The sequence below is a fragment of the Gallinula chloropus genome (assembly GCF_964237585.1).
Source record: "Gallinula chloropus genome assembly, chromosome: 3".
In the NCBI taxonomy this organism is placed as follows: domain Eukaryota; kingdom Metazoa; phylum Chordata; class Aves; order Gruiformes; family Rallidae; genus Gallinula; species Gallinula chloropus.
The window spans coordinates 48,430,125-48,457,538 of NC_140087.1; the positions used below are offsets into that span (position 1 = coordinate 48,430,125).

At 43.9% G+C, this 27,414-nt stretch overlaps 2 protein-coding genes across 2 annotated transcripts; one reads left to right on the plus strand and one right to left on the minus strand.

Annotated features, from left to right (window-relative positions):
• Window positions 1-3,425: 3,425 nt before the first annotated feature.
• NDUFAF7 (NADH:ubiquinone oxidoreductase complex assembly factor 7) lies at window positions 3,426-9,399 on the minus strand. Its single transcript, XM_084261209.1, has 10 exons — window positions 9,303-9,399; window positions 9,051-9,214; window positions 8,870-8,950; window positions 8,027-8,137; window positions 6,862-7,072; window positions 6,303-6,361; window positions 5,514-5,627; window positions 4,586-4,729; window positions 4,097-4,270; window positions 3,426-3,700 (listed from the first exon to the last, which is right to left on the minus strand). The coding sequence occupies exons 1-10, from the start codon at window positions 9,382-9,384 to the stop codon at window positions 3,488-3,490; spliced, it is 1,353 nt and encodes a 450-aa protein (XP_084117335.1). The 5' UTR covers window positions 9,385-9,399; the 3' UTR covers window positions 3,426-3,487.
• A 273-nt stretch (window positions 9,400-9,672) lies between these two features.
• CEBPZ (CCAAT enhancer binding protein zeta) lies at window positions 9,673-26,076 on the plus strand. Its single transcript, XM_084261230.1, has 16 exons — window positions 9,673-9,824; window positions 10,034-11,550; window positions 12,446-12,677; window positions 13,236-13,404; window positions 14,019-14,107; window positions 14,610-14,663; window positions 15,337-15,439; window positions 16,513-16,581; window positions 18,526-18,592; window positions 19,992-20,092; window positions 21,215-21,275; window positions 22,388-22,581; window positions 23,566-23,649; window positions 24,150-24,211; window positions 24,298-24,379; window positions 25,153-26,076. Exons 1-16 carry the CDS (start codon window positions 9,678-9,680, stop codon window positions 25,290-25,292), a joined length of 3,171 nt encoding a protein of 1,056 aa, XP_084117356.1. The 5' UTR covers window positions 9,673-9,677; the 3' UTR covers window positions 25,293-26,076.
• The last annotated feature ends 1,338 nt before the right edge of the window (window positions 26,077-27,414 follow it).

Here is a 27,414-nt window from a genome sequence, read left to right on the forward strand (position 1 = left end):
GATAACCTCTGGAACAACTGTTGCTCTTTCTGAATGCTGTACACAGTGTACAAAGCCCTAGAGGATCCCGCGTTGACGTGGGAATAGACTGTAGTCTGACAAGATGTTCTCCCTCTCTGACGTAAACTATGCGTAGTTACTGGGCAGTGGGATAAGTCCTGTTGGGTAACGTTACACCAGGCCGTGTGGCTGCAAGGCCATTACTGAGGTGTAACGTGTACAGACTGAATAGGCCATGTGTTCTTCAAGGTTGTCAGGTTGTTGTTGTTTTTCTTTCATAGCCTACACAGTAAGAATTTTGTAATGGTTTTCTAATCCCTATTTACTAGGCCATAGAGGACTGTTTCCTGTTACTTAGATACACCTCCCATTTCCTAAACAGTGCACGGTGAAAAGATTGTCAAAAGAAGTTGGTGCAGAACACCTTGGGTAATCGCAGAGCGCGGTGGTTTAGGTTGAATACAGCTTCACAGGTGAAGGAGTAATTTGCTGCTGCTGAGACAGTTAACCATGTGTGTCTTTGCCTTAATTGAACTTTTCCCAGATACCCCCAAAAAAGCAAAGCCTATAACTTCTTATATTCCTCTTGAGATCCTTCCTGCCAGTCTGAAGAGAGGACAGTCAAAGCCGCGCCAGTCCTTTATGTCGATAAGCCAGAGCAGAAAGCCACGGCAGTGTGTTGCTGTGTGAGGCTGGCACACCTCGTAGATGTGTGCCTTGAACTTACACAAGTATTGCACAGAGAGCACACGTGCCCAGGGCTCCATGTAGCATGTCCTTTCGCTCTGGAAAACCAGCTCCTCGCAGAAGGGTGTGGAAGAATAGGGGGAAACCCATGCAGTTTTATTCTGTGGTTTTGAGTAATTAGGTTTTTAAAGTTTTCTAGTATTTTTCTAGTTTTTCTTTTTTAAGGTTCCCTGGGCTTACATCAGCAGTAGTGTGCAGCCTGCCAGCTTGTACCACTAACTCGGCTCAAAACCTGGGAGTCACAGCGGGTGCCGCAGGACCTGTTGTTTCTGCCGGGGCAGCTGGCTTGTAGGAGAAAGGGCTGTGCCTTCTGCCCTCCACCCACAGCCCCACTCTTTGCCATGCTCGGTGTCTCTGTTCAGGCTGGATGAAGAGTCCAAGCCCCACTCCCAGGCCCAGTTTTATACCGAAGCCTCATGTTGATGGATTCCAAACCACCCCGCTGGACTTGCGGCACAACAGAGAGGAGGCAACAGTTTTCTCTTGAAGTGATTCGAGAGAATCATTTACAGTTGAAACGCACGGTATTTCAAAGAAGCCCTGAATGCTAAATGCACATGGAAGAGGTGTGTTTTTTCGCTTTTTTGGTCCTATTTTAAGAAATAGGGAAGGTGAAATCATTCCTTTTACGTGGGATAACAGCACTGTGCTGCAGGGAGGGGCTGGATGGCTGCATGTATCCCTTGTGCTAAGCTGTTTAACTGGAGCTTGGCTTGAATTTTTTTTTAAGTGGCAGTGCAGGCTTGAACAATGTGAGAGGCTCTGGGGTAGTTCCCCTCTCCTGCAGAGATCCGTGTGTGCGTATAGATAATCACTGTGTTCTACTGTGATTCAGGTAAGGAAACAGGAGAGCAGACTGAGTTGTTAGGTATGCATACATCAAACTTTACAGTTGATGTAAAGCAGCTGCGTGCAACAACAGTGACGTGGCAGTGAAGTCAGTGGCAGTTGCAGAGGATGTACCCCCAGGTAGGTTTGGGTCTGTAACCCACCTTTTCTTTTCCTGTTGCCCATAATCTGACTGCCACTGTTTTGTAGGTGTCAGAGGTGGTAAAGGCCTAACTCCAGCTTTCCAGTTGTGCTACACTGAGCTTTGCAGAAAACCCTGGTGCAGCACGTAGGGCAGTCTGCCACAGCCAGCAGAGCATTTCAGCCCTTCCCAACACCCCGCATCCTCTCTCCTAGCACATTATTCTTAGGTTGGTGCAGGGGACCTGCCTGATCACAGCCCTGCCCCTCCTGTGCTGGGGGGCATCCTCCCCTTTCCACCCTGTTAAGGCAGCGTTTCTGAAGCCATTCATCAGCGAGGTGCTGTTTTTAGGCTTGGGATCCCCAACAGTTGCCTATGCAGTTGGCAGTCTGGGACTTGCCCAGGCTTGGCGAGGGTAGCAACGCTTCTTTCCAACTAGAGCGAAGCCCGTGCTGTCCTCCATCCTAACTACAGTCATGCAGATAGGCTTGGGTTGTAAGCTTCAGGTTTTATAGGTGAGCTGTCACTTCAGGTTTTCCTGGGTTTCAAGGTGTTTTTTTTTTTCCTGTTGTTCTAAGGGAGGAAAAAACCCAGCTCAGTCACTTGAAAAAGCACAACAGGAATAAAGGAAGGAGGGAATGATGATGAAGTAGAAGGCCTGGCGATGTCTCTCCCCATGAAGTCTGCTTTACTCCAAGAAGTATTTATTCTGCAAGTTCTATTAACCAAAACCGTTGTTGGCTTTGGAGGAGGTTCCCTGATGTATATGCAGACTTATGGGGCCAGACCATAGAAGCCACAAGCAGCTAATAATTGTGGAACCAAAAGATCCAACATAATTAGGAGTAAACGTTTTTCAGAGTAGTAAAAATAGCTGAGGTTTTTTTAATCCTTTTTTCTACCTTTACTGCAAACCTTGACAGCAGTAGGTTACAGTGTTTAATACCCTTACCCCTAGATGAGTTAAGTTGCGTTCACTCCAGAAATAGTGCTATGATGATGCTAGGAAAAAAGCTCATGTAAAATTTATAGGCTCAAAAGGACACTGTTAAGTACTTTTATATTTTTATACATCCCATTGTTTGTAAATATCCTCTGATAAGCTTGAAAATAAAATTTATTTCCCTATCAGACTTGTTCTTTTTATTTATGCAAATGATCTCTTCAAATGTTCTCAGAAGTAAATGTTTCTTTGTGCTTCCTTGGTTGTGGGGCTGGTGTTACATATGTCTTGCTTTGGGAATTCTGTTAGTAAGTAGATTTTTAAAGTAGTAACTCTTTTTTACATGGTTCCTGCCCCTGTTCTCTTCATAAAAGTGTCTTCAAGACAGCTGATGTTTTCAGCAGTACTGAAGCTGAGTACCCTACCTTCAAAGCCTCCTCAGCAGATTTGTTACTGACATGTTTTTAGCTTAATTCCAGTAAGAAATACTGTACTCTGCTGTATCTGAAGACCCCTGAAATGTGGTTCACTCTCTGCTCTGTGTACACAGTGGACGTACTGCGTAGGCCAGTCAGCTTTACTCTGAAATAGCCCTCCCTCCAAAGTGGCCCTGAACCATAGGTTGGTGTGAGAAAAGTGCCTGGGGAAATAACGTGATGCTTCATGTTCAAAGACAATCGCTGCATATGGAGCTATATGCCAACTGCATTAGCACCAAACAGTCTGTATGGGAAGCCATAAACTACAGGACTCTATTCCTTTCACTTAGATTCTTTAATAAGTTGCTATTGAAAGCTACTACTACCCGACCCTTTTCTGTAGTAAAGTTACTTCACTAAGAGTTCGCTAAATCCAGCAACGGGCGGTAAGGGAGACTTTGGCTCTGGCTTTTGTTTCTTGTCAGGATGGATGAGCCTGTGGTGAGGCAGCAGGGCAAAGAAGTTAAAACAGTCCCCCATCTTCTTAGGATTCATCAGCATATCATAGCTGTGATGTAACTGCTCCTGAGTTGCTGGGTCACAGGAATTCTGCAAAAGCACCTAAAAAAAAAAAAAAAACAAACACCCCAGGTAAGAGTTAGCCCTTCACCCTTTCCCGCAGATGCCCTCATACCTGCACTTGCTGTATCATCTTTACTTAGGCTAATGTAACAGCACCTGGTGTTCAGCAGAACTGGTGCCATCCCTGGTAAGATGCCACATGCTGACATACATTGCTACATGTTTGCATTAAATACTCCAAAATATAACACAATCGGTTTACTTTGAGGGATCCAGGGTAACTTATGTCTAGAAGCACCTCTTTGATCTCACACCCATGTGTTGTTTTAACCAACTTTATTTTTAAAGTCAGATTTCTATAAAAGTTCTCATGCTGCTTAGGAGTACTGACTGTGGGTGAGCAGAGCTGGTATGTGCCTGCGAGCACTACCCCACCTGCAATCTGAGATCGATGCCCATGTTCTTTAAGAACTCCCGCTGTTTTATGGGGCCTAGCGTGGCTGTTCTTCCCTCTGTCATCTTTCGAAGATAGCTGAAATCCACATCTGCTGTCAGGTCTGCGGTGCCCGGAGCTCTCAGCACATCGTGAAGCTTGTGGTTCCGGAAACCCTGGAAAATTAAATTGGAAGGTTCTAGTCAGCTGCACCCCTGGCTACCACAGTGGGGCTGGCAAAGGCTAAACTGGGCATGTGAGGGGTGAGAACAACTTTGAAAGTGTGAAACAGGTGGAGCAAGGGCTCTGATTACCCTTTCCCTCTGGCAGAAACTCTTAGAGGCGCTGGTTAAGTGAGAACCAAGGGCTTGGTCTTACGACCCCAGTGCAATGCAGTTTTTGCTATTGCGGCCACCCAAGACCTTTCACAAGAACTTAATTATCCAAGCAACAAAGAAAAGGCAACAGAGTATTCTGGGTGAGTGACCTACCCGGAAAGTGTCAGTCTTGGTTCCATCATGACCATAATCAGCAACGAGCGCAGCCCCACCATCCTTTTCTATCCGGCAGGCAAGCCTCTGAATGACGACGCCAGCCTCGGGGCACACTTCCACGTGGTCCCTCCTTTCCTCAGCCTAGCGCAGAGTTCAGAGAGCAAAACACCTGTATTAGCAAACAAGTACAGGGCAGGAGTTCTTCACACCTGAGATTGTCATCCCTTCACTGGGGACAGGGCTGCCTTCTAGACTACCTGGACCTTGTTTAGGCTAATTGTCATGTTCAGTCAGAGTGCTGGATTTCAGTCATCTGTCTGTGCAAAGGAACTGCTTCGTGGCAACACTTGCAGCACTAGGTGAAACTGTGTTGATGGAAATAGCTCTCCTAGCTGTGCACACCCGTTGAAAAGGCCCTTCTGTGGGAAACCACCTAGCTGGCTTTAGTTTCAACTACTTCATTTTGTCACTTAAGAATCCAGTGAACTTCAGAAAAGTAGAAGTCTCCGACACTTTCAACTGAAGGCCAGGATGGCCCAGGAGCACCCAGTGGGACTGAGCATGGTCCGTGGCAGGCTGAGAGCCTGGCTTAGGCAGGGCCACTGTTGAGAGGGTGATGTGACACATGACGCCCTGTCACTTGCTGCCTCAGCTTGCTCCCTGAAGCATTTTTATCTGTTTAAGCTCTGATTTTGGAAGGTCTGATAAATGTGTTTATTCTTACACTGCATTTTCACAGCCTGGGAAGTTAAATGCCTATGGGAGGGCTGCAGAATGGGAATGGCAGGTGGTATATACTCATGTATATACCAAGGACCAAGGACCCTCTTGTTGCCCTCAGCTGAAGGTGCCTGGTACAAAGTAACCAAGCACCTGACAGAGTGTGTACAGATCTAAGTATGAACTCTGGTAGGCACATCCTTACCTGAATGAAGTTCTCTGATGCTGGAGTACTGGATGGTGACAGGACAAACCGCAGCTGGTCAGGAACTTCTGGATCTATATCAACCAACACTTCACGCCAGCCCTTCTCTGTTCGCTGTTTAAGGAACCCAGAGTACTCGTTTTATGCTCTAGTGGGTATAGTACAGCACCTTGGGTTTTGAATTGACTGGTGTGTAAAATGTTTTCATAGAAGTTTAAATACTGTATGTTATTAGTAAGTTATTCACTCCTATCTAATTCCAGTAACCACCCTGGCAAAAGTCTGTGGCAGAGCCAACAAATAAGGGCTAACTACACTTGGAAGGAATGAATGATGCTGTTCAGAAAACCACTGCCTCTTCTAGTGGCAGCGCAACATAAAATAAACTTATTCTACCAGCAATTTTCATAAGTTATCAAACTGAAGTTGCAAATTTCTTCCAAACCCTAACTAGCCTTTATTTTGCTGTTCCCATTACCATTCAAACGAAAGCCCCCCCAGGCATTGTCTTTGTTAGCAGCACGTAAAACATAATAAAAACGTTTAATGTAGCATTAAGAAACAAACTTGAGCTTTGTCTAAGCAAAAAGAAATCTTTAGCTTACTGCAAGTTTTTTCTATTCAGGAACAGTAACCGATTTCACAGTTATCAGGCAAATTAAGCCTTACATGTCCATTGCAGCACTACAGACAACACATCTGTCTAGCTTGGCACCCTAATTCTATTCTTCCTCAAAAGCAAAGGCATTCAAACAAACAGTCACAATTACAGTTATCTGCTTGCCATACCTGAAACTTATGTATTGGCAGGGCATCAAAGAACTCATGTGCTAAGTAAAAGCTGTAACCTGCAGGAAGGGAGAAAAAAAAGCGCTTTCAATTATTAATGCTTCCAGAGCAGCTTCTAGCAGAAAATGAAAATGCTTCTCTGAATGTTAATGAAGTAAGCTAGCTAATGTGGTTGTGAAACAATCAGCGATACTTCCAGCTTGGGTACATCAAAGACAGCATTTCTACAGCTAGCTCTAGCTTCTAGTCTGTGTATTTTGAACTGTTCTTGCTCTCTCACAAAAGGAGATTCAGGCAAAGCCAGCAAATGGTTCTGCATGAAAAGAAGAAGTCAGAATATATGAGATGGGGTAGCTATCCCAAACTGAAGGTAGCCAGGCTACACAGCAGCTATGAAAAATGAGTTAAGATCCTGCCTCAGACTCAAACAAGAAGAAAAAACACACCTATTAACTACTTTTCTACCCATGACGAAGGCCAACAGAGATGTCTTCCGCCACGTAAAGCCGCAGCCAGAGGAAGGATGCCATCCCTAAAACAAAACCTGCAAGTTCTTTACCTGGTGGCACATCTTGAATGTCCCTGTACCAGAAAATGGGAATTCCAGTCTTGCTAATGCCTTTCATGTAAGCAGAGTTGTCCTTGGGGTTGGCCTGCACCTTCCCTCCTGTCAGCATCTGCGCTTGGGTCTCGCTGAGTTTGGGACTCACTTCTACCAGATGAATAGAGACATCACATTTACTAATTAAAGAGGCAAGCTGGTTGAAGACCTATAAAGGCAGATGATTTCTATTAGGCACAGTCACATGCTATACACTTCAAGCTTTAACCTTTAATCTCATTATTTATATTCAAGATCAAAGATTTAGTTGGGCTTCCTTTAACAAAGTAGTCTCAGTGAAAGAGACTGCAGTTTGCTCCTCCAGAAGGAAGGGGGAATTTCTCCACTGATTTTAATAAAACCTGCTACGCTTCCAGTAACACCGGCAAAAGAGAGCACGTGTTATACAGCAACGTAAGGACAACAACATGAAATGCTAATTTAGAGTAGTCATAGCCTGAGAGTGAGGAGCTCCTCTAACACCAGCAGGGGTTTCAGCATTAGGAGAAAAATGGTTGAGTTTTCCCAGACACCATAAACGAAAGTGCTCAACAGCCTATGTTATGCTGTGCTTGTCAGAGTTATTTCGTTAACATACATAAATAGAATAAAAGTTCTTCTGAGGTACTAAATCTCATTTGCAATCTGGTTTTGAATCAGTAGTATTTAACTTAATATGGCCATGCCAACATGACTGAAACAAAGGGTTAACTCACAGGAAATAAACCCCTGAACTCCCCAAAAGAACTTCACTCCTGCATTATTGTCCTGCTCCCACCCCCTCGCACTGAGGCCTCCCTTACAGTTACACAACAGCACGTTCCTAAAAGATTTCCAGGTTGAATAAAGCTTTCCTGTACAGAAATAGTTTGTAATGGAGTATTCCCATGCTCCCATTCTATCGAGCTGTGTTGGAAGGATGCACACCGGCCCCTGTTCTGCTTTCAACTCAGAGCCATGTGTGTGCTTCGGTTAGAGCGTGAGCTCCAGGTCTTATGACTGAAATTATCTGGTTACAGAACACCTCCCCACCCCCCAAAACCAAACCAAATCAGCAATGGATTTCAGTGTAGTCACAGAATAAAGGCAGAAATAGAGATTGTTGCTGTTAGTTTTCACCTACCCGTAACACATCGTCAGTAAGCGTGCCTCTCCCTGGGCCCAGTTCCACCAGCTGGAATGCTTTGGGTTTGCCTGCGGCTATCCATTCGCTAATGTACCATATTCCTATTAGCTGTCAGAGAGAAACACCACAAAGAGTTAGGGTATCAGCTTGAGAACTCGTATCTGCCATTTGCCTGATCCTAAGATACTGTGCAACATTCTCTCTCAGGGCTTTAAAAGTATGAAAAGTCATTACAACACAACACTTTGCCCTCTTCAGGGATTAAAGTCACAACTGTTTGTTGCCAGCCCTGGAGAAGGATCTCTCTACCGGTACATGAGTGGGACTCTTTTCTGGCTGGCACAAGAAGTTGCACTTAAGGCTCAAATGCAGGTCCCTGCCCAGCTGCCCCTGAACAGCTGTTCTTCATGGCAATGCCTTTACCAAAGTGCCATCGAGAACAGCCTTTAGCTGGCCTTCCCTACTGGAAGTGATGCACAAACCAGAGTGAACCAGATCAAACTCTGAACACTATTGCTGAGAGGGCCTTTCATATTGGGAAACTTTATATTTATAAATAAGTTTTACATAAAAGTAAGCGTTATTAACCACAGACAGGGGCCCAGACTGTAACACGTGAAAGGACCCCCCTACCTTCCAGAAAAGGAACTCCCCTTCCCCCTCCAAACCCATTACTTCTTTGGGGAAGCACCTCGAAGCTCAGTGAGCACTGCTCGCCGTTACTATTCAGGTGTTTTGACATCGGTAACACATGCAAATACCGGCTTGGAAACGGCAGCTGTGCCCGCTACAGCTCAGGAATGAAGAGAGTGCCATAAAACACAAGGAGCTACGCGTTACCTCTCCGAACACCTGACTTATCTCAGGCGAGGTGACAAAGTCCCCGGTTTCGCCAATGCCGCCGCGGCGCGTGTAGTAACCCTGCGGGGAGGAGAGGGGAGAGGAGCCGGGGCCCGGTGAGCGGCACAGGGCTCTGCCGGCCCGCGAAGCAGGGCAGCCCCCGGCCCGGCTCCTCCCGCACCTGGCCGGGGTTGGTGAGCGCCTCCCGCATGTACTCCGCCACCGTCACCGGCCCGGTGGCCCGCAGCTTGAGAAGCAGGTGCCGCAGCATGGCGGTGTCTCGGCTGGGCCCCTCAGCCTCCGATTCGCCCCCCGAGCCCGAAGAGGCCCGCGCCGCCGCCACAGCTGTGGGGAGAGGAGAGGAGAGGGGAGCTCAGCGGGGTAGCGCGGCGCACACCCCGCGGCTCCGGGAGGAGAGGAAGGCGGAGGTTACCATGGTGACCCGGCAGCCGCCGGCGGCCAGCAGAGCCCAGGGCGGCGGCGAGAAGCAGGCGGCGGGCAGCGAGCAGGACCATGGCAGCTGCGCCGGCCGCCGCAGCCTGCGCCTGCCCCGCCTCTTCCTCCACACCAGGTCCTGTCCTGCCCTCTTTGTAGACTCACTGAGGCCCGCCGCCCGCTCCAGAAAGAGACACTGAGTAAAGGCCGGTAGAACCGGCAGAGAGATAGGTGAGGTTCGGCTGAAGCGCCAACGACGCTCGCCCCGTCCTGGTCCGGCAAAGCCTGTCGAGGAGCATCGTCCCCCTGGCAGGACCTGGGGTCCCGCCATCCGGCGGGGCCGGAAACGCGCGCGGGCTTCCGGTGGGCAGCGATGGCGGCGTTGTGGGACTTCGGCGGGAGGGACGCGAAGAAGGTGGAAGGCGACAGCGGCGAGGAGGAGGATGAAGAAGAAGAAGATGAAGATGGGGACGACGAAGGGTTCACGCTGGACGAGGTGCTGCGCCTCGGCGGCACCAAGGTAAGGGGCGGGGAGGGGAGGGAGCGGGAGCACGTGGCGGCCGGGCCGGCTCCGGCTCCGCCCGGGCCCGGCTCCGGCTCCCCCCGGGCCCGGCTCCCCTCCCCGGGCCCGGTTCCTGTGGAGCGCGAGGTGTGGCGGGGGGCAGCCGTTGGGAGCGCGCGGCCCGGCGCCGGCCCTGCCTGTAACGGCCCTGCGCGTGTCGCCCGCAGCAAGACTACGTGATGCTGTGCGCCGTGGACGAGGCGGAGGAGATGGTGGACGGCGGCAAGAAAGACGCGATCGACGACCTGAAGGAAGGGGAGCTGGAGGCCTTCGTCGGCTCCCTGGGGCTCGGCAAGTACGCGAAGAGTTGCGTGGTGGTGGAGGGAGATGAGGATGAGGAAGGCAGCGAGGAGAAAGGAAAGCCCCCAAAGAAGGAAAAAGGCAAGAAGGAAGCTAACCCTTCTCCGTCTCAAGGGAAGAAAGAAAAGAAAGTCAAGGAGAAGGGCAGCAGTGTGAAAGATGGCAAGGCACAGCGAGCTGGTGGTGACCAGGACCAGCGCCTTCCAGCTAGGAAAGAAAAGCCAGAAGAATGCTTTGAATTTCTCGCTAGGCAAGTGATACTAATCAAGCCGGGGGGGAAATGGTATGATCTGGATTACACCAATGAATTCTCTTCAGAGCCACAAGATCAGATGCTCCTGACCAAGTACAAGGCCTTGGCCCAGAAGCTGTACCAACACGAGATAGATCTGTATAAGAACAAGACAGATTATCAGAAGGGAGCCTCTTCTGCCTGGATGAAAACTGTTGTGTCGTCGGGTACCTTGGCTGACAGGATGGCTGCGATGACCCTTCTCATTCAGGACAGCGCTGTCCACAGTCTCCAGTTTGTCGAGAACTTGGTAAACCTCGTAAAGAAAAAGGGCAGCAGGAATCAGAGCCTCATGGCTTTGGATACTTTGAAGGAGCTTCTCATTTCAGATATCCTACCAGACAATCGGAAATTATGGTCTTTCTCACAGCGACCGTTTAACAACATAGAGAAGATGTCCAGTGGCAACAGGGATTCAAGAGACAGACGCTTGATCCTGTGGTACTTTGAGCATCACCTGAAACTGCAGGTGGCAGAGTTTGTGCACGCGTTGGAAACCCTGAGTCATGATTCTCTTACAGCAACGAAATCCCGAGCGCTGGCCGTTTCCCACGAGCTTCTCTGTAACAAGCCTGAGCAGGAGAAAGTTCTGCTTGTTCAGCTGGTAAATAAACTGGGAGATCCTCAGAACAAAATTGCCACCAAAGCCTCTTACCTTTTGGAGACGTTGCTGCACAAGCATCCAAACATGAAGGGAGTGGTGTGCAGTGAGGTGGAGAGGCTTTTGTATCGGTCAAACATTCATGTGAAAACCCAATATTATGCCATTTGCTTTCTAAATCAGATAGTCCTCAGTCATGAAGAAAGTGCATTGGCCAACAAACTGATAACTTTGTACTTTGGCTTTTTTCGGAACTGCATTAAGAAAAAGAATGTTGAATCCAAAATGCTCAGCGCTCTTCTGTGTGGGGTAAACAGAGCTTATCCTTACGCTGAGACTGGTGATGAGAAAGTGAAAGAACAAATGGACACCTTATTTAAAGTTCTGCATCTTGTGAACTTTGGTACCAGTGTCCAGGCCCTGATGTTGCTGTTTCAAGTGATGGACTCTCAGCAGACTGTATCGGACAGGTACTACGCAGCGCTGTACAGGTAAGTTGGGGGTTCACATTCATTTTTTGTATACGTTTCATTTTATGAGGGAGTCACCATTAATTTCAAGTTGTATAAACACTCATTTGGCTGGCATCTCATTGGCTAAAAACTTCTGATGTTTTCTATGAGCTAGAAGAAAAAGCATGTGATTTCTTTGACTTAACGTGGGGATAAAACAAGTGGTAGTGATAGCGCTACATAGGGATTTCATCCTTTGCACTGTTTTCTGGTGGCATGTTTTAATTCCAGATATTATTTGAAATGAATAGATAAAAATTTCTGTAATAATTTGTTGCAGGTACAGTGGTTTAGTCACATAACAGCCTAAAATCTTGTATCCTTTCTTTCATATGGGGAATTGGGGAAATAGTATGTTGACAAATTATTTAGATGATTTTGTTATAGAAGTATCTCCTTTTTTTTTTTTTTTTGTCCAAGCATTGTTTAGACTCTTTGCAGGATCCTTACAGGCTTCTGTTTAGTTGACCAAAGGGAAGTTCCTGATTCTTAAAACAGAGAACTCAAGTTCCCCTGGAACTTTTTAACATTTGAATAAAGCGGATTAGTTTCTTACTTTGAATATCTTGAATTTTGAAACTCTTTTCAGCTGAACTCAGGTTCTTTAGATTTTATTACAGTTTGGGTTGGTTTGTTGGTGGTTTTTTACTGACACAGATGTATTTTAAAATCTGCAGTCTCATATGTATCTAGAAGTATTACACAGCTGTTGATGGTTCAGGGTTGATTGCAATAGTTTTGAGTATGGGGGGGACAAGCTGTTACTGGCCTTTTAGGTGGCACTCTGAAAAATGCAGGTGATTGTTATTAATAGCAGTTATTCTCCTACGTGCTTTGTGACAATCAGCAATGTTTTCTCCTGTGTGTTCTACAGGAAGCTTCTAGATCCAGCTTTAGCAACCTGCTCCAAGCCATCCATGTTTCTTAATCTTGTCTATAAATCTCTGAAGGCGGATGTAGTGCTGCGGCGCGTGAAGGCCTTTGTGAAGAGGTTACTACAAGTCACCTGTGGACAAATGCCACCCTTCGTTTGTGGAACCCTGTACCTTCTGTCTGAGCTTCTGAGAGTAAAACCGGAGTTAAGGCTCCAGTTACAGGATCATGTGGTATAAGATGATTTCTTTATCTCATTGTTTTTTCAATAAGAGCTGGTTTCATAAGCATCTTTCCCTGACCTGTTTATGTACAGCCTGAGGGCGTGCTAATCTGTTACGTTATGGGAGAAAGCACTTCAACAATTACAGCTACATTAAAAATTGGCATAGGTGAGGGTGTTTTAAGCATTCTAGTTGGTCTTAGGGGCTTCATTTGTGGAGAGGATTATTTTGCTAGGTGCTGTGTAAGTAAGCCAGTAAACATTCTTCATCCAAAAGCTGTGTAAAAACGTGGCCTGTTTTCTTCTGTCTGCATTGTCTGAAGTGTAGCTAGGCAGAACTGGGATTGGGGCTTTTTTCTTTCGTCAGGCAGAGAGGGACCATTACACTTGTGTGATGTAAGCTGTAAAGTTCAATTTTAAGTCCTTTATTAAGGCCTCAAATCTGTATTTGGCCATCCTTTGTTTATATTTCTGCAGGTAGCTTCTTAAGGGCTGTATATGCATTTTTCTAGTAAATCAGAATAAAACTGGGAAGGAAAAGCTGTTTGCTAACGTTTTTGTTGTTTAGGAGTCAGATGATGAAGAGTGCTTTAAGGATCAAGAAGAGGCTGAAGAGGATGAGGAAAAATTTGTGGATGTGGACAAACAAGGAGGAGAGCAGAGCACGACGGAAAACTCTGCTAAAACCAATGGCTCAACTTCAACAGCCTCGTGGGTGCATCACCTGAATATGGGAGGTAAATTAACGAGAGAATGTAATTCATTTTACTTCTAATGTTCTGTAACAGTGGTGTGTTGATGATCAAGACTTGTAAAATTGATTAAAACATTAGTTTTTCAAGTCGAAGTTTGATTCAAAGCGCGCTGTTCAGGATATTTTATCTGTAAGCTGAGGAGTGAAGCAGAGGCTGTGAATCTGCTAGTCTATTGCACTTTTTGCAGTTTATTATGTTTGTGCATAAGAATAAACAGGCTTGGGATTTTTTTGCTTCCAAGCTCAAACACCTTCAGAGCAATGTAGCCAAGGTTAGGATACTTAATGGCTCATTTGATTGCAAAGCTCGTTAGAACAATCTGTTTAGCTTTGAACCTGCTTTGAGCTTCACTCTTGAGAACCTTTTGGGACAGTGCAGTTTTTCAGGAGCTTCTTTGGAAACGTGTAGGAATTCATCTCTTTGCCCATACTTACACTGGAGAAGGGCAGCTGGATATAACTCTTACATGCTGCTGAATTAGTCTGTGGCCTTTCAGCTAAGAATGATGGGCAGCATTACTGTTGTGGTGAAAAGGAAATAGTACTCTCATAAAGTTGGCTGAGGAAATTTGTTTTTTCATCTCCTCCACCCCTCAGGCAGGAAGAGTGGAGCTTCATATGATCCCATGCACCGTAGTCCTTTGTACTGTGGTGCTGAAAGGACCAGCCTGTGGGAGCTGAAGAAGGTAAGGGATTCTTACATTGCTGGGTACAGTGTTTCTCAGCGTGGCCCTCATATTGAGTGAGAGAAGGAACTCGACTTGGTTATTCATGGAGTAACTGCCTGGGTAGCATAACAGAAAGGTTAAGTGGCATGTTCCTTGACTTCAAGCTTCTACATGTTACCTACATCACTGATGTTCTAGAGTGGGGAATAGGGATTTTTTAAAGTGGATATCTGAACAGCAGTAGTCTTCTTTGATTTTTGAATCTTTGCTTTGTGTCAAAGCTTTTTAGTGTCATCTAATAAAATTAAGGGGATGTGTTAATACAAACAGAATATGAGATCTTGAAGTCCTTGTTCAATGGCAGAGCACATCAGCCTTGCACTACTTGCATATACGTGTTATTTGTTGAGTTACAGAGTGATCTTGTGACTTAGTCGTGTTGTCAGGAGTCTGATATATCAACGTGAGTAATGATTGCATTTGTTTTTAAAGTAGAAATAAGTCATTCCTGTTTTTTCAGCTTTCTGAACATTTTCATCCATCTGTGGCCCTCTTCGCAAAAACAATTCTAGAAGTAAGTGCTTTTACTGGTCTGTAGCTCTGAAGTTTGATTTTTAGGTTACCTATCTTTTTCTGTTTGCAAAAACGCTTTGTAAAGCCTCCTTGCACTCTGCAGGTAACTAGCAGCTCTGTAATATACAGGCAAATGCAAAGCTTTTCATGGAATTAGTTTTGTCTAAAGGAGATTGCTCATGGAAGTAATTGATGTGGTAAAAATGTGTGTATTACATGATTCTTACAGTTTTTGGGGGTTTTTTTAGAGTTTTTGTCTTTTTTATTTAAAATGAGTTTTTTTGTGTTGGGAACCTTGCTGTTAGAACAAATTCTTATTTAATACTATTGTAGTATCATGCCAGAAATACTCAAGCCTACACAAATAAATATTTAAAATACTTATTTTCATTTGAATATATGGTGTCCAGATAGTGCTATTAACTGCTGTTAGCACAGTACATTGCAAGGCAATTAGTCACTGAAACAAAGTGAAGGAGGTGGTTTTAGTTAAGAAATTACTGGAATTCCAAAAATAAGAACCTGTACAGGAATGTATGATGTCATTCAGCATCCCCAGTGTCTTTTAAAAATGTAGGTTAGTGTTGTTCTTGGACTGAGTCCCCTGTCTTTAGCTGCTGTCTTTCTAAAATGAAAATTGGCTGAATGATTTTTGGCTTTTATTCTTCTTTCAGGGAAATCACATTCAGTACTCTGGTGACCCTCTGCAGGATTTCACATTGATGAGATTCTTGGATCGTTTCGTATACAGAAATCCCAAAGTCCATAAAGGCAAAGGTACAAACTTCTCTGTACATTTTAGCTTATGATTTGATTATTGTTGGTGACAAAACTCTCTCACTGATTGCCAAGTAACCCTTTGTGCTTGTTGAGTATTCGGGATGCACGTGGTGCAGCAGAAGCGGGGCTCAGTCTTCAGGGCGGCAGGAGAGTTGTCAGCAGCTCTGCTGTCTGGCAGTCACACACCGCTGCCTGCCTCACCTGCCTGCAGTGCAGGGCTTGCTAACCTAGTGGGAATAACCCAAGTGATAGGAGAATGTAAAGGCTGTGGAAGGGTTGAGGTTGTAAGGAGAGTTTGGAGGTTTTCTGCTCCAGAAGGGCCACTTGATGCTGGCTGCCCAGGCTGTCCAGATGGCTTTTGAATGTCTCCAAGAATGGACACTCTGTAGTCTCTCTGGGCAACCTGTGCCAGCACACGGTCACCCTCACAGTGGTTCCTGATGTTCAGATGGAACCTCCTGTGTTTCAGTGTGTGCCAGTCACCTCTTGCCCTGTCATGGGCACCAGTGAAAAGAGTGTGTCTCTGTCTTCATTACACCCTCCCTTCTCTTATTTACATACATTGATGAGATTCCCCCTGAGCCAACTCCAAGCTGAACAAGTATAGAGCTCTCAACCTTTCATCACAGGAGAGATGCTCCAGTCCCTTCATAGTGACTCTTCTTTGGTCTCCAGTATGCCCATGTCTGTCTTGTACTGGGGAGCTCAGACCTGGACACACCTCTCTCCACCTGCCAACCTAATGCAGCCCTGGATACCAGCTTTTTTTTGCCACAAGGGCACATTGATGGCTCACAGTCAGCTCGATGTCCCCCAGGATGCCCAGGCCTTTTCTGCCATCTGCTTTCCAGCGGAGCAGACCCGAGTGTATCCTGGTGCACGAGGTTCTTCCTCCCCAGGCACAGGACTTTGCGCTTCCTCTTGTTGAACTGTGTGACGCTCCTGTCAGCCCATTTCTCCAGTGTCTTTAGGTCCTTATGGATGGCAACAAAACCCTCTGGTGTATCAGCCACTCCTCACAATTTTGTATCAATGGTAATAATTTGTTTCTGATACGTGTTCTGCTACAGAAAACACCAGCAGTGTGGTGATGCAGCCAAAGAAGAAGCAGTTTATGAAAGAGATGCAGAATCTTGCAGGTAAGGTACTCTCTTTTCAGGTAAGGTGGTGACAGCTAAAGCACACTTGGCTAGTTATTGCAGACAGTTGTCATCTAAAGAAAGTCCTGTACATCGGGGGTGCAGTGGTGGTGCCTCATGTTCAGGGAAAGGCCTAATCTTGCAAGGGTGTGTGAAATCTCCATCGCTGAACCTTAAGATCCTTTGAGTCTTTTTAAGAACAAATGACATAAAGTCAGTTACCTCAGCTGTTAGCCTCTTTATCTTCTACTGTAGCTCTGGGCTTTAAACATCAACTTTTTTTCTTTTTAAGATCTTTCTTTTCTCTCTGTTCCCCCCCCTACTTATTAATTGCTTTCTATTGCAGTGATTCCTTTTACTAAGGCGGTGCACGATGCAGATCATACCTTCTGTTTAGCCAGCCCATTCATAATGTGTAACAGCAAGGACAGAGCTACTGAAAGCTGTGTGCCTTGTTTCCTGTGCCGATTTTGCTATGACCTGTGTATGCTTCCTATCCTACTCTTATGCTGTTATCTTTTTCCTGCATCCTGGTAAAAGGAAATACACTCCCTGGGTAAAGCAAGATTTACAGTCTTGTATGAAAAGTTTAGAACCTTGCTACAAATTTGTTTGCAGCTGACAACGTGACCTCTTGGGGGAAGAAAAAAGGTTAAAACAGCCTTAGAATTCCAGCTCATTCTGGTGGGTTTCGGGGGTTCTCTGGTGGTCGAGGGATAAAGAAAATTCTTCCACAGGTGTTCACTGATTGATGCTCTTCTGTTATTCTTTTGATCTCGATGACTTGACTCCTGCTTGTGACCCAGGAATCGGTTTGATAATCATGCAGTTAAATGTGAATAGGCTTAATTGTTAGATTACATGCTTGATAAGTGTGTACAATTTGCTTATCTGTCTATGTGACTAAAAACAAACATACTTGATGAGTTCATACAATTTGCTTAGCTATCTACGTGACTAGAATAAACTACCAGTTTGACCTTTAAGGAATTCCCAGTCCTTTTCATTGGTCTCCTTCATACCTTCACTAGTGATATTTCTAGTTAGAAGAGAAGTCTCTTAGGGTGTTAACCTCAGAGGGATATGAATTTATAAAATCGTAACTCAATTTTCTACTCACAAACATGTCATGCTTGTTTGGCACCCTGTATTTATGAATAATGTGGGGCTTTAAGTTCTTAAAAATACCTGAATTGTATAATACCTTTAAAAATGTATGCTGATTAGCAGTAGTTAGTAGAGTAGTATTGTGTGGTCAATGTTTTTGTTTCTTTCCAATTTACCATACAGTGACTTTTATTCTGCTTATTGCGATTGCAAAATGACTTAATCTTGGAGAATGGATTTATATAATGATTTATATCACACTAAACTCTTTCATTAAATTATATGGATTACTCCATACAATGCCACAGCTGCAGCTATTGTTAGGATTAGTGTAAGGTATCTTTGGCACTGCTGTTTTGCTAAGTCTTCCTGCCCCCAGGAAGAGGCTGCCTTTTGTCTAGCCCCACTGTTTACAGTGATTAAGGGCAGGATTCGGTGTTAACCAGCAGTTGAAAAAATCAGGGTAAGCCATGAGCAAAACATGCTGCTTGAGAACAGGAGAGATACTGTCTTCCATGGCAGAAGCTCTGTTACATTCCCAGGAATGTGTTTAACTTTGGGCCTACAAATGTATTCTATAAATGTAACACTTGACACAAAATATGGAGGTATTAACATGGATACAAAATGGTGATGAGCCCCTCTTCATTTAACAGATGACATGGGCTATCAGTTCATTTGGGGTCGGATTTGATGATCTCTTGAGGTCCCTTCCAAGCCCTACAATTCTGTGATTCTGTATCCGTGTACTTCTGCATGTTCATGCTATTTAACTTTTAAAAATCATAGCAGTCATTTCAATTTGAGGTAAAATCAGGGGTGTTTTTGTGTTTGTAGTTAACAGCAAGGAATTCCGTGCCAAAGATGAAAGCAAAATCCCAGTGGATGAAGTTTTTTTCCACAGGTAATGAAATACTTGTCAACATTCATTTGAAGTGTTGTTTTTTTAATGCAGTGCTATCAAAACTCATCACATTTCCCAAGTATTCTCTGGTGTTCCAAGTGTTGCAAAATTGGATTGAGTGACTTGTGATGGTAGTACGTGACTTGTGATGGTAGTACTTTCCTTACAAAGCAATTCCAGTGTTTGTCAGAAGTGCTTAGGAAAGAGTGTCACTTGAGAACAAAGACTATGAATGCTTGTAGTCTGAAATTAGGTATGGTGACATTGTAATAAAGAAGCCTTAAACAATGTCTAATGATTAATATCTTGAGTTGTAATTTTTATGCATTAGAAGTATATTTTAAAAAAGAAAAGCAATACACCTTGCTTATGTTATTGGCATCAAAGCCTATTAGAATGGAAGAATGTCAAGTCAGAGGAGCTAGTTTTCTGTGTTTATTTTGTTATTATTCATAGTTCTTTCCTTTTAGTTGGCTTTCTTTTCAGATTATGATATAAAAATGCAGCTCTAACAGGAAAACTGAAGTGATAGACATTTGGCAAGGATTTGTTCTGTAATTAGGTCAAAATACTGATTATCTATGAGTGTCTCCTTAGGAAATTGGTGCTTGGATTAAATTACTTTAATTCACTGGTGGCTTTTTGTTTAATGTATTTCATTGCTGAAGAGGCTTTTAAAATTTGTTTGAAGTATCAGGTTAATGGAACTTACTAATGTTAGTTAATTGATATTATAATATTGAGGAATAGAATAATAGTAAATAAATAAATGAAATAGTGCTATTAATTTTGAGATTAAAGAAAAGCAGCCTAAAAACATTCCCCTGCCTGAGAAGTTAACGGTCTTGTTAGGTTAAAGACGACTGAAATTGACATCACACGTTTGAAGTCTCCGATATGGTGCCGTTCTCTTTTGCTCTTGTGTAGGATCAAAATTGCCTTCTGTGTTTGGTGGTTCTTTAATAGGAAACGAAGGAGAGAAGGTGATTCAAAATGACTAACAGAAAGTAAAACTAAGTGCACAAAAGAAGAGGGCTACAGGGAAAGCTTCAACAGTACTTAAAGGGCAAATCTCTTTTATGTAATGCTTTTCCCCCAAATAGATTACCAGAATAAGGCAAATTTTCCTATCTTTCTTGTGCCCTTTTGTAAATTCATAATGGTCAAAATAATTTCTGGCACCTTTAGCTGTGAAATTTCTTTTGCTTAAATCTTACAGCAGTGGTTTACTCTTTGAAAAGCAGAAAAATAGAAATCTCTGATTTGAGATATGTTTGAAACCATTACAGTTTTCAACTGGAAACATAGATGTGAAATATCTGCAGGGGTTTTTTATCTAAAACTTGTCATAAAGATCATCACCTGCAACTTTGTGTCTGAGATCAATATGTTATTTCAGATTTTATTCAAAGTTTGATAAGAGGAGAGAGAAACAAAAGCGTCAGGATGATGAAGAAAGTGTGGAAGATGTAGATGATGATGAATTTGAAAGAGCATTGGGTAAGGTTGTGTTTTTCCTTGCAGTAACTATCCTGGTATCTTCTGTGTTTGCTAATTATTAATCTATCTGTCTTGGTTTCTATTCTATAAAGGAGCCAGTTACAGGTAGATGTAAGTGGAATAAAACTGGCTTTCCAGGTCAGGTAGATCCTTGGGAGATTCTGCAGTAGTCTTAGCTCGTCCTGTAGCCTGTAGTTTGTTTGCTTTGGAATTAGCCTATGATTTGTTCCAGGATTCAAATGTGTTAGTGTACCATAAAATGTCCATTATTTTATTATTTCATAGTTGAAATCAAATATGTATGTGAAACAAAAGTAATCCAGTCAGCTCTCCATAACTGCTTTATACCATATTTTTAGAGAATCCTGGACTCGGGTAGCAGGATACTTCCTCAGTGATGCAATTAGTATGGTCTTAGTTATAACAAGAATCCGTTCCAAATTGTGTTTGTTGTTTCATTGTTAGTATCTCTAATAAGTTGACTGTCTCTGAGAACTTGCTTCATAAATTCAGAAACTTAAAGACCCTATAATGTTAACATTTACTCTTTGAAACAGAACAGTTGTAATTTTCTGGATTTTGTTTTTGCCTGCTATTTTATATAGCTATTTGTTCCTAAGTGAATCCCATGAGAGGATCCATCCTCTAGTCTGCTTGCTTTTTTTGTCAAAAATGCTAGTGAATACTTCGAATCTGAACATTAACATACAGATTGGCTGGACACCTACCTGGAGTATCGTAATTGAATCTTTGTTTTCTCTGACTTGGAGCAAGTGTTTGAGGCTTGAGATATCCCTCCCATCTGCCAGCTAAGTTTGAATCATTGGGCAATTGTGATTCCATTCATGTCTGTCTGCTTTCCACATCATCTAGTTCTGGCCAGAAATTACAGCCTGGACAGAAGAAAACTTCCATTATTTTTCAAATTTGAAAAAAAAAATGAAGCAGCTTTAAGTAACTGTTTTGTGGAGTATTTTTCTTTAGGAGCATAAACCCTTTGGTATTAAGGCCCTTTGTTACTGACGCAGAAAAAAAATACCTAAAAATAATATAGTTTGCAGTGAGTTCATGTTTCTTTATTTGACTTTGTTTTGTGATTATGAACTTTTTTTTTCCCCCTAGATACATTTGAAGCTGATGGTAATGTTATTGATGTTGGCCAGGATGACCTTGATTTTGCTGGGTATGACTTCAAATTGGTTCTTTCAATCTGTTTTTGTTTTTTTTTTAAATTCCTGTCTAGAGGTTTAAATCTCAAAATTGGATAGCCATTTTTCAAAATGTGTCAGAAAACCACCTTGCAAAAAAGGCAGTAGCAGCTGGATGCTGGGTAATGCTGCTTTTCTGTGTATCCTGTAATGGTGCATCATGATCCTGTGGTGCTTACGGTCTGCTGGCTTGACACATGAGCTGTGTAGTATTTTGCTTTACAGTGCAGGGACCTAGTAATCAGGGTAAAATCTTACCTGTTTTTCATTGTCTCAGGTTTCTGTTTGAGAATTACCAAGTACAAAAGTGAGCAGAATGAGGCATATTGTTACTGCTGCCGTAAGGACTGCCTGGAACTAGACTAACAAGATAAATTAACTTTGTGGAATCCAGAATTACAGAGTTTAGTTCTCAGGAAGTCAGCAGTTTCATTAATCCTAGAATCATTTAGGTTGGAAAAGACCTCTAACATCATCAAGTCCAACCATGAATGATTAAGTAGCCTCTTTTTTACTTAAAGTATCTGCAGTACAGCTTTTGAATCAGCACAGAAATTTCTATTCTGTAGGTGAAAGGAGAAGTAAAGCTTAAACTACTAGTGAAACCTGAACATTTTTGTGATCTAGACTGTTGTGAGTAAAAAATAGCAAAGAGGAGACAAAAAACCCCAAATAAACATCTAGTACATGAAGAATCATGTTTCCTTTCTTTGGAAAAAAAATACTCTTATTTCTTTGAGTAGATTGCCAGGGATGCTGTCAGGTTGTGTGTTTTAGGGAAAAGATGTTCTGGAAAGGAGCAAAGGCAGGTAGGAGATAAAATGCTGAGGTTGTTGTTTCTGTTAATTTTAGAATAGCATTTTCTCCAGAACTCCTTAAAATGGTTGACTTGTATAATGCAGTTCCATATGCTGATGTTGAAAACATACCTGAGTACATAATACACGTTTCTTAGGTCTCAGTCTACATTTACAGTAGTTTGTGATGATGTCACACGTTCTAATGCAGTGGTTGCTTGTGGGTGTTACTTGGATGCCAACAGTGTTCTGCCAGATGAAGTGCTAAGCTTGTTACCTGTGTTTTTTAGTAATATAAAAAAGAAGACTAAAGGCAGTAAGGAATCCAATGCTGACTGGGAAGATTCTGATGATGATGATGATGATTTTAATGATCTGGATGATGAGGAAGTCTCCTTAGGAAGTATGGAGGAAGATTTTGGAGAGGATATGGATGAAGAAGGGGGTGTATTTATGGATGTGGATGATGATGACAACAGCCTAGGTAAAGTACCATTTATTATCAAAAAACAAAAAGAAAAAGCTTTAGAAATAGGTTATCTAATGCTATTACATATTTAAATCCAGGTTTAGTTCCCTAGGTGGGAGGTTTGGCTTTTAAGTAGAGAAGGGACAACAAGTCCTTCTCCGGGCAATGAAGTCTGAAGAGAAACATTTCCTGGCAGAGTCTCCTAAGAGAGAGTGGGAATTAGGCATCTGGGTATAAAAACTTGCAAACAAGACACATTTCTTTCATTCCAAAAACATTGGCAGTAACAAAAGTTGCTTTATACAGAAGTAGTTATAGTAGGCAAAAATATTAAAAGATCTAAAAGAATTTAAAAAAAAAAAATTGGGTACTCTGTAATTCTAAAAATTTCTTTGACCTAGTTAATGTTGATTTATTCATTTATTTTTTAGATGAGGTAACTTTTATTTAAATTGCTGTCTCATAAGTAACAGCTTACTCTTCTAGAATAGCTGTGCACCTGTATTTGCAATACCACTGTAATAAAAGCTGATCAGTGTGCCTGCATGGCATCTCTTCATCTGGAAAGCACACTTTACACTGTATGCACTTTATGAGGTTGGAAAAGTGTAGATCAGTGGAGTATTTCAGTTAATAACATAAGGTCGCAGGAAAGTGGTTGAGGATGGGGAAGGTAAACCGTTCATACAGCTGTTAACACGAAAATATTTCATCACCAAACTTTCCAAGCACTTTCATATTTTATGTATCACAGTGTCATATTTTATTCCTGTGTGATGCTGTGGGGAAAAAGCCTAAAGAATGGCACTGACCAATTCTTAATTGTCTGGGCTGAGGGAATCCCAGATTTGGTTGTGCGTGCTGTTTTAAGCCTTTTAAAAGTAAAGACTCAGACATTGTGACAAATACGCCTCAAAAGAAGTTTCAGTCTCTGCTGTGCTTTAAATACACATAGGTGGTGTGAGAATGAGGGACTAGTATATCTTTTTTCTTTGTCAGACCCAAACAGTGACAAGCAATTGAAGACTGTTGGGAAAAAGGGCAAGAGAAATAAAGACAGGAATTTTGTGGGATCACCTCAAGGTAAGGAAACGCTGCCAGGATTTCCACTTAAGAAGGCTTAATACAAATATAGGGCCTGAAAAACTGGAATAAGAGGGGTTTAATATAGTAGATTATCTATGCTGTTGGATCTGGGTTCAGGATTGAATAAACCATAAATGAAAAGGAGGTTGTCCTCAACTGGTGTGGCCTAATTCAGAGTGACAATCTGCTGCTGAAAGACTGGGAATTGAAAAGGGAACTGTCGAAGGAAGGATGGACTTGTACTGGCAGTTTGTATATCTGTTACTAACATCTGATGCAGAGATTTGTGCTATTTAGTTCTTGGTTGGAATCTTTCCCTTTTTTGTGCGTTTTTTTTTTTTGTTAGGGGGAGGTGGTCAGTAAAGGTCTCTAGCAGAACTATTTCAAACGGTCTCATTAAATATATTTTTTAAAACCCACCAAAACGTGGTAACACTTTGAATGCCTTTGTTGAGCTTCAAATTCTGTCTGATAAGTATTATACTTTTTGTTTGAAGGCTCTAACAGAGGAAAGAAAAGAAAACTCAAGGATGCTGGTATTTTGGCATCTGCAGAAGAGGTGAGTTGGACAGTTCCTTGCAAAAATGTGTACAAGTATTTTACCAGTTTCTTTGTAATAAAATACTAAAAATTCTCTCTTTAAAGTTTGGCTACCTGCTGGATGAAAATGCTGGGTCAAAGTTTGACAACATCGGAATGAACGCCATGGCCAACAGAGATAATGCAAGTAAGTACCTGCTGCAAACAGTGGCTAGTTGTAATGCTGCTTTACTCCTTTCTCTTCACGTTCTGTACTTAAAGAAGGTACATCTTTTAAACTGAGATCCACACACTACCAGAAATCACACAGTAGGGTCACGAGCTAACACCAGCAAGACACCACTTAGTTTTCTTCAGTTAGGGTAGATGCTCTGGAGTGATTACTAGGAGTGAATAAGGCTTCAGAAAAGAGGAAGAAGATCTCATGTCACCTTTTCACACTGTAAATAGGGACAGGCTGTGTGGTGTTTGTCATGCGTTCCTGGGCATTTTGCTCTGGTAAAAGTGTCCTGGATTATTGTGAAGGGAAGGCATAAAGCATGGCTGCTTTTACCTCTACTAGCCTATTTCCTTGCAGTATCAGGGAAGCCAAAACAGTTTTCCCAGAAATAATTCTAATTAATTAAATGTGTATTTACAAGTTTTTCTGGCGTCACCTGAAAAATGTTAACAGCAGCACTCAAACATGGTGTAGTCCTAACAGAAGCATGTGTAGCATTAGTAAAATACAGAGCAGTCTTAGACTCTGAAATTCTGAAATGGTGAGGTGTTCTGTGAAATGAAAAAACCAACACTTTCTCTGGTGTAAAAAAATTAAATAAATACATTGGCAGCTTGCACTTTATTAACGTTTTATAAATACAGAAGGCAAGTTTAAACTTCTACATGATTCATCTGGATTCCACATCTCATGGTCAGAGGTTATCCATCAGCTCCTTATTTCTCACCTTTCTTCTCTAGGTGTCAAACAGATCCAGTGGGAAATAGAGCGTGACAAGTGGCTTCACAATAGGGATGTGAAAAGCATCATCAAAAGGAAGAAACAGTTCAGGCACAGAGGGCTGAAAAACAAGTACAAAGGCAAGAAATCAAAAAGATGAACTGGACATTTCAATGTGGACGTTTTTAGAGTAATTATTTTAGAAAATATTTTTAATTAATCACACATCTTTCTTACTTACTTCAGTTCTTGTTGCTTAACCATGCCATTTGGTCATTCTCCCTTATGCCGTGAATCCCAGACCACTCATTGGATTTGTAATACACTGAAAAATAGGAAAATCCATGTCAGTTGGAAGTCAGGTGTATCTGAAGGTGAACCACTCTGGGGCAAGTTTCATTGGAGTACTCATTCCTCCAAAAGTCGGACACTCCAGCCACACATGCATAACAATAACCCCAGAGAACACTGCATAAGTGGTAAGTTTTAAGTGATAATGAAATATACATAAGATACAACAGAAGCTTCAGACATCCTTCTGAGCCCAACAACTACAAACCTACCTTCCAGAATTGATGGAAACCTCTTCTGCATTTTATATCTGAAATCTGACAAGAAAAATAAGTCACAGTTACTTTACCCAACATATTTTACGATAAATAATTAAATGCACTATGTCTTCAAACTACATTAGTTTTTCCTAAATTTGTTTGAACTTACTTACAGCTGCCATTAAATAATGTGATCTGAATTTAGGTTTTTGGTTTGTTAATTGTATCATGGAACTACAGCTTAAGAAAGGCATGAGAACCAGGACCTACCACTGGAAATAGGGAACAAAGGAGAAACTGTGAATGCTCGTCCCTAAGTTACCAAGATAGGCCCATACATCTATTCCCCGTGTTTTAGTGACATGTTTTGTAATAAAAATGGAAAGAAAGATAGTTCAAGTCTAACAGCATCTAAATCTGGGATAACACACAAACTGATGATGTGTCGGCAAAGTTCAGCCTAACATGGTGGAAGCCCACACTGCTACTGCAAGGAGTGGGCTGGTGCCCTGCCAGCCACAGGAGCAGCTACAAGGACACAGCTCTGTCAAACCAGTGCTGCACCCTGCAGAGCCCTGCCTGCAACACACGGCCAGTGCTCTGCAGAGCAAATCTCTCTGCAGGAACTGAGTGGGTGCCCGATTTCTTTTTGTTACCTGGGCGCTGAGTCCCAGGCGGGAGAGGCTTGAGGGCCCGAAGCCACATGCCTTCCTGGGACATTTCAAATCCCAGAGCCCGCGAGCCGGGTCCTCGCTTCAAGGGCTGAACACCAGATGCCCGAACAGGGCCGGTCGGTTCACGTCTGGTCTGCAGGCGGCCCCTCCTGTTGAAGGCCCTGCTTGAGCCGGTGCCGCTGCTGTTCAAGCGCCCAAGAGTCGGCTTGGTTCCGGCTGGTTACGGGCCGTGTCCCACCCCGGTTCGGTTTTGTACAACTCAACCAGCCGCCTCCCTTCTGGCCCCGCCTCGCGCGTGGCTGCTGGGTCCCCGCACCGCCGCCCGCCGAGCCGAGCCGCTGGCCCCGCGCACGCTCCGCCGGGCGCTCCCCCTGTCACGGCGGCAGCGAAAGCCGCCCCCTCCCCCGGCCGCCCCGCTGCACCTTGGCTGCGGTCCATGGCGCGGTAGAGCAGGAGGGCGCCGAGCAGCCCCGCTGCCTCCAGCAGCAGCAGCCCCTTCACGACACGCCGCGCCATGGCTGAGGCACGGCGCCCTTCCCTTACTGCCGGTAACGGCTGCACATGCGCGGTGCGCCCGCGCCGCCTGCGGTTTGCGCATCGTTCCTGCGCAGGCGGTGCGCGCGGGCGCATGCTTGCCGCTCGCTCCCGCCCGCTCCCGTGGTTGTTGGGGTGTCGGCAGGGCGCCCGCCTGCGGCCCGGGGATGCGGAGGCTGGCAGAGAGGAGGAGGGGGCGCGTCTCGGCTTCCTCCCCTGCCCCGCTCTCCCTGGCGGCTTCCCCCGCCTCGCTGCTGCCCGGGCCGGCTCAGAGAGGGCTGTTAGCAGAGGGATGGCGTTGGGCCAAGGGCTGCCGCCTCTCGCCCTCGGCGGGCCCCTGGCTGCCGGCAGCAGGACCAACTGCCCTCGCCCCACTCCTCTCGCCTCGCTGCTTGGGCCGTGAGCTGGCAGCTTGTGTGCCCTTCACAGCTAAGAGGCCAGGCCGGGCCTTGCTACTCCGTGTTTGGGCTCTGAGCAGCTGCCCCGTCAGGCGGGGGAGCAGGTCTGCAATTCACTGCTGTCC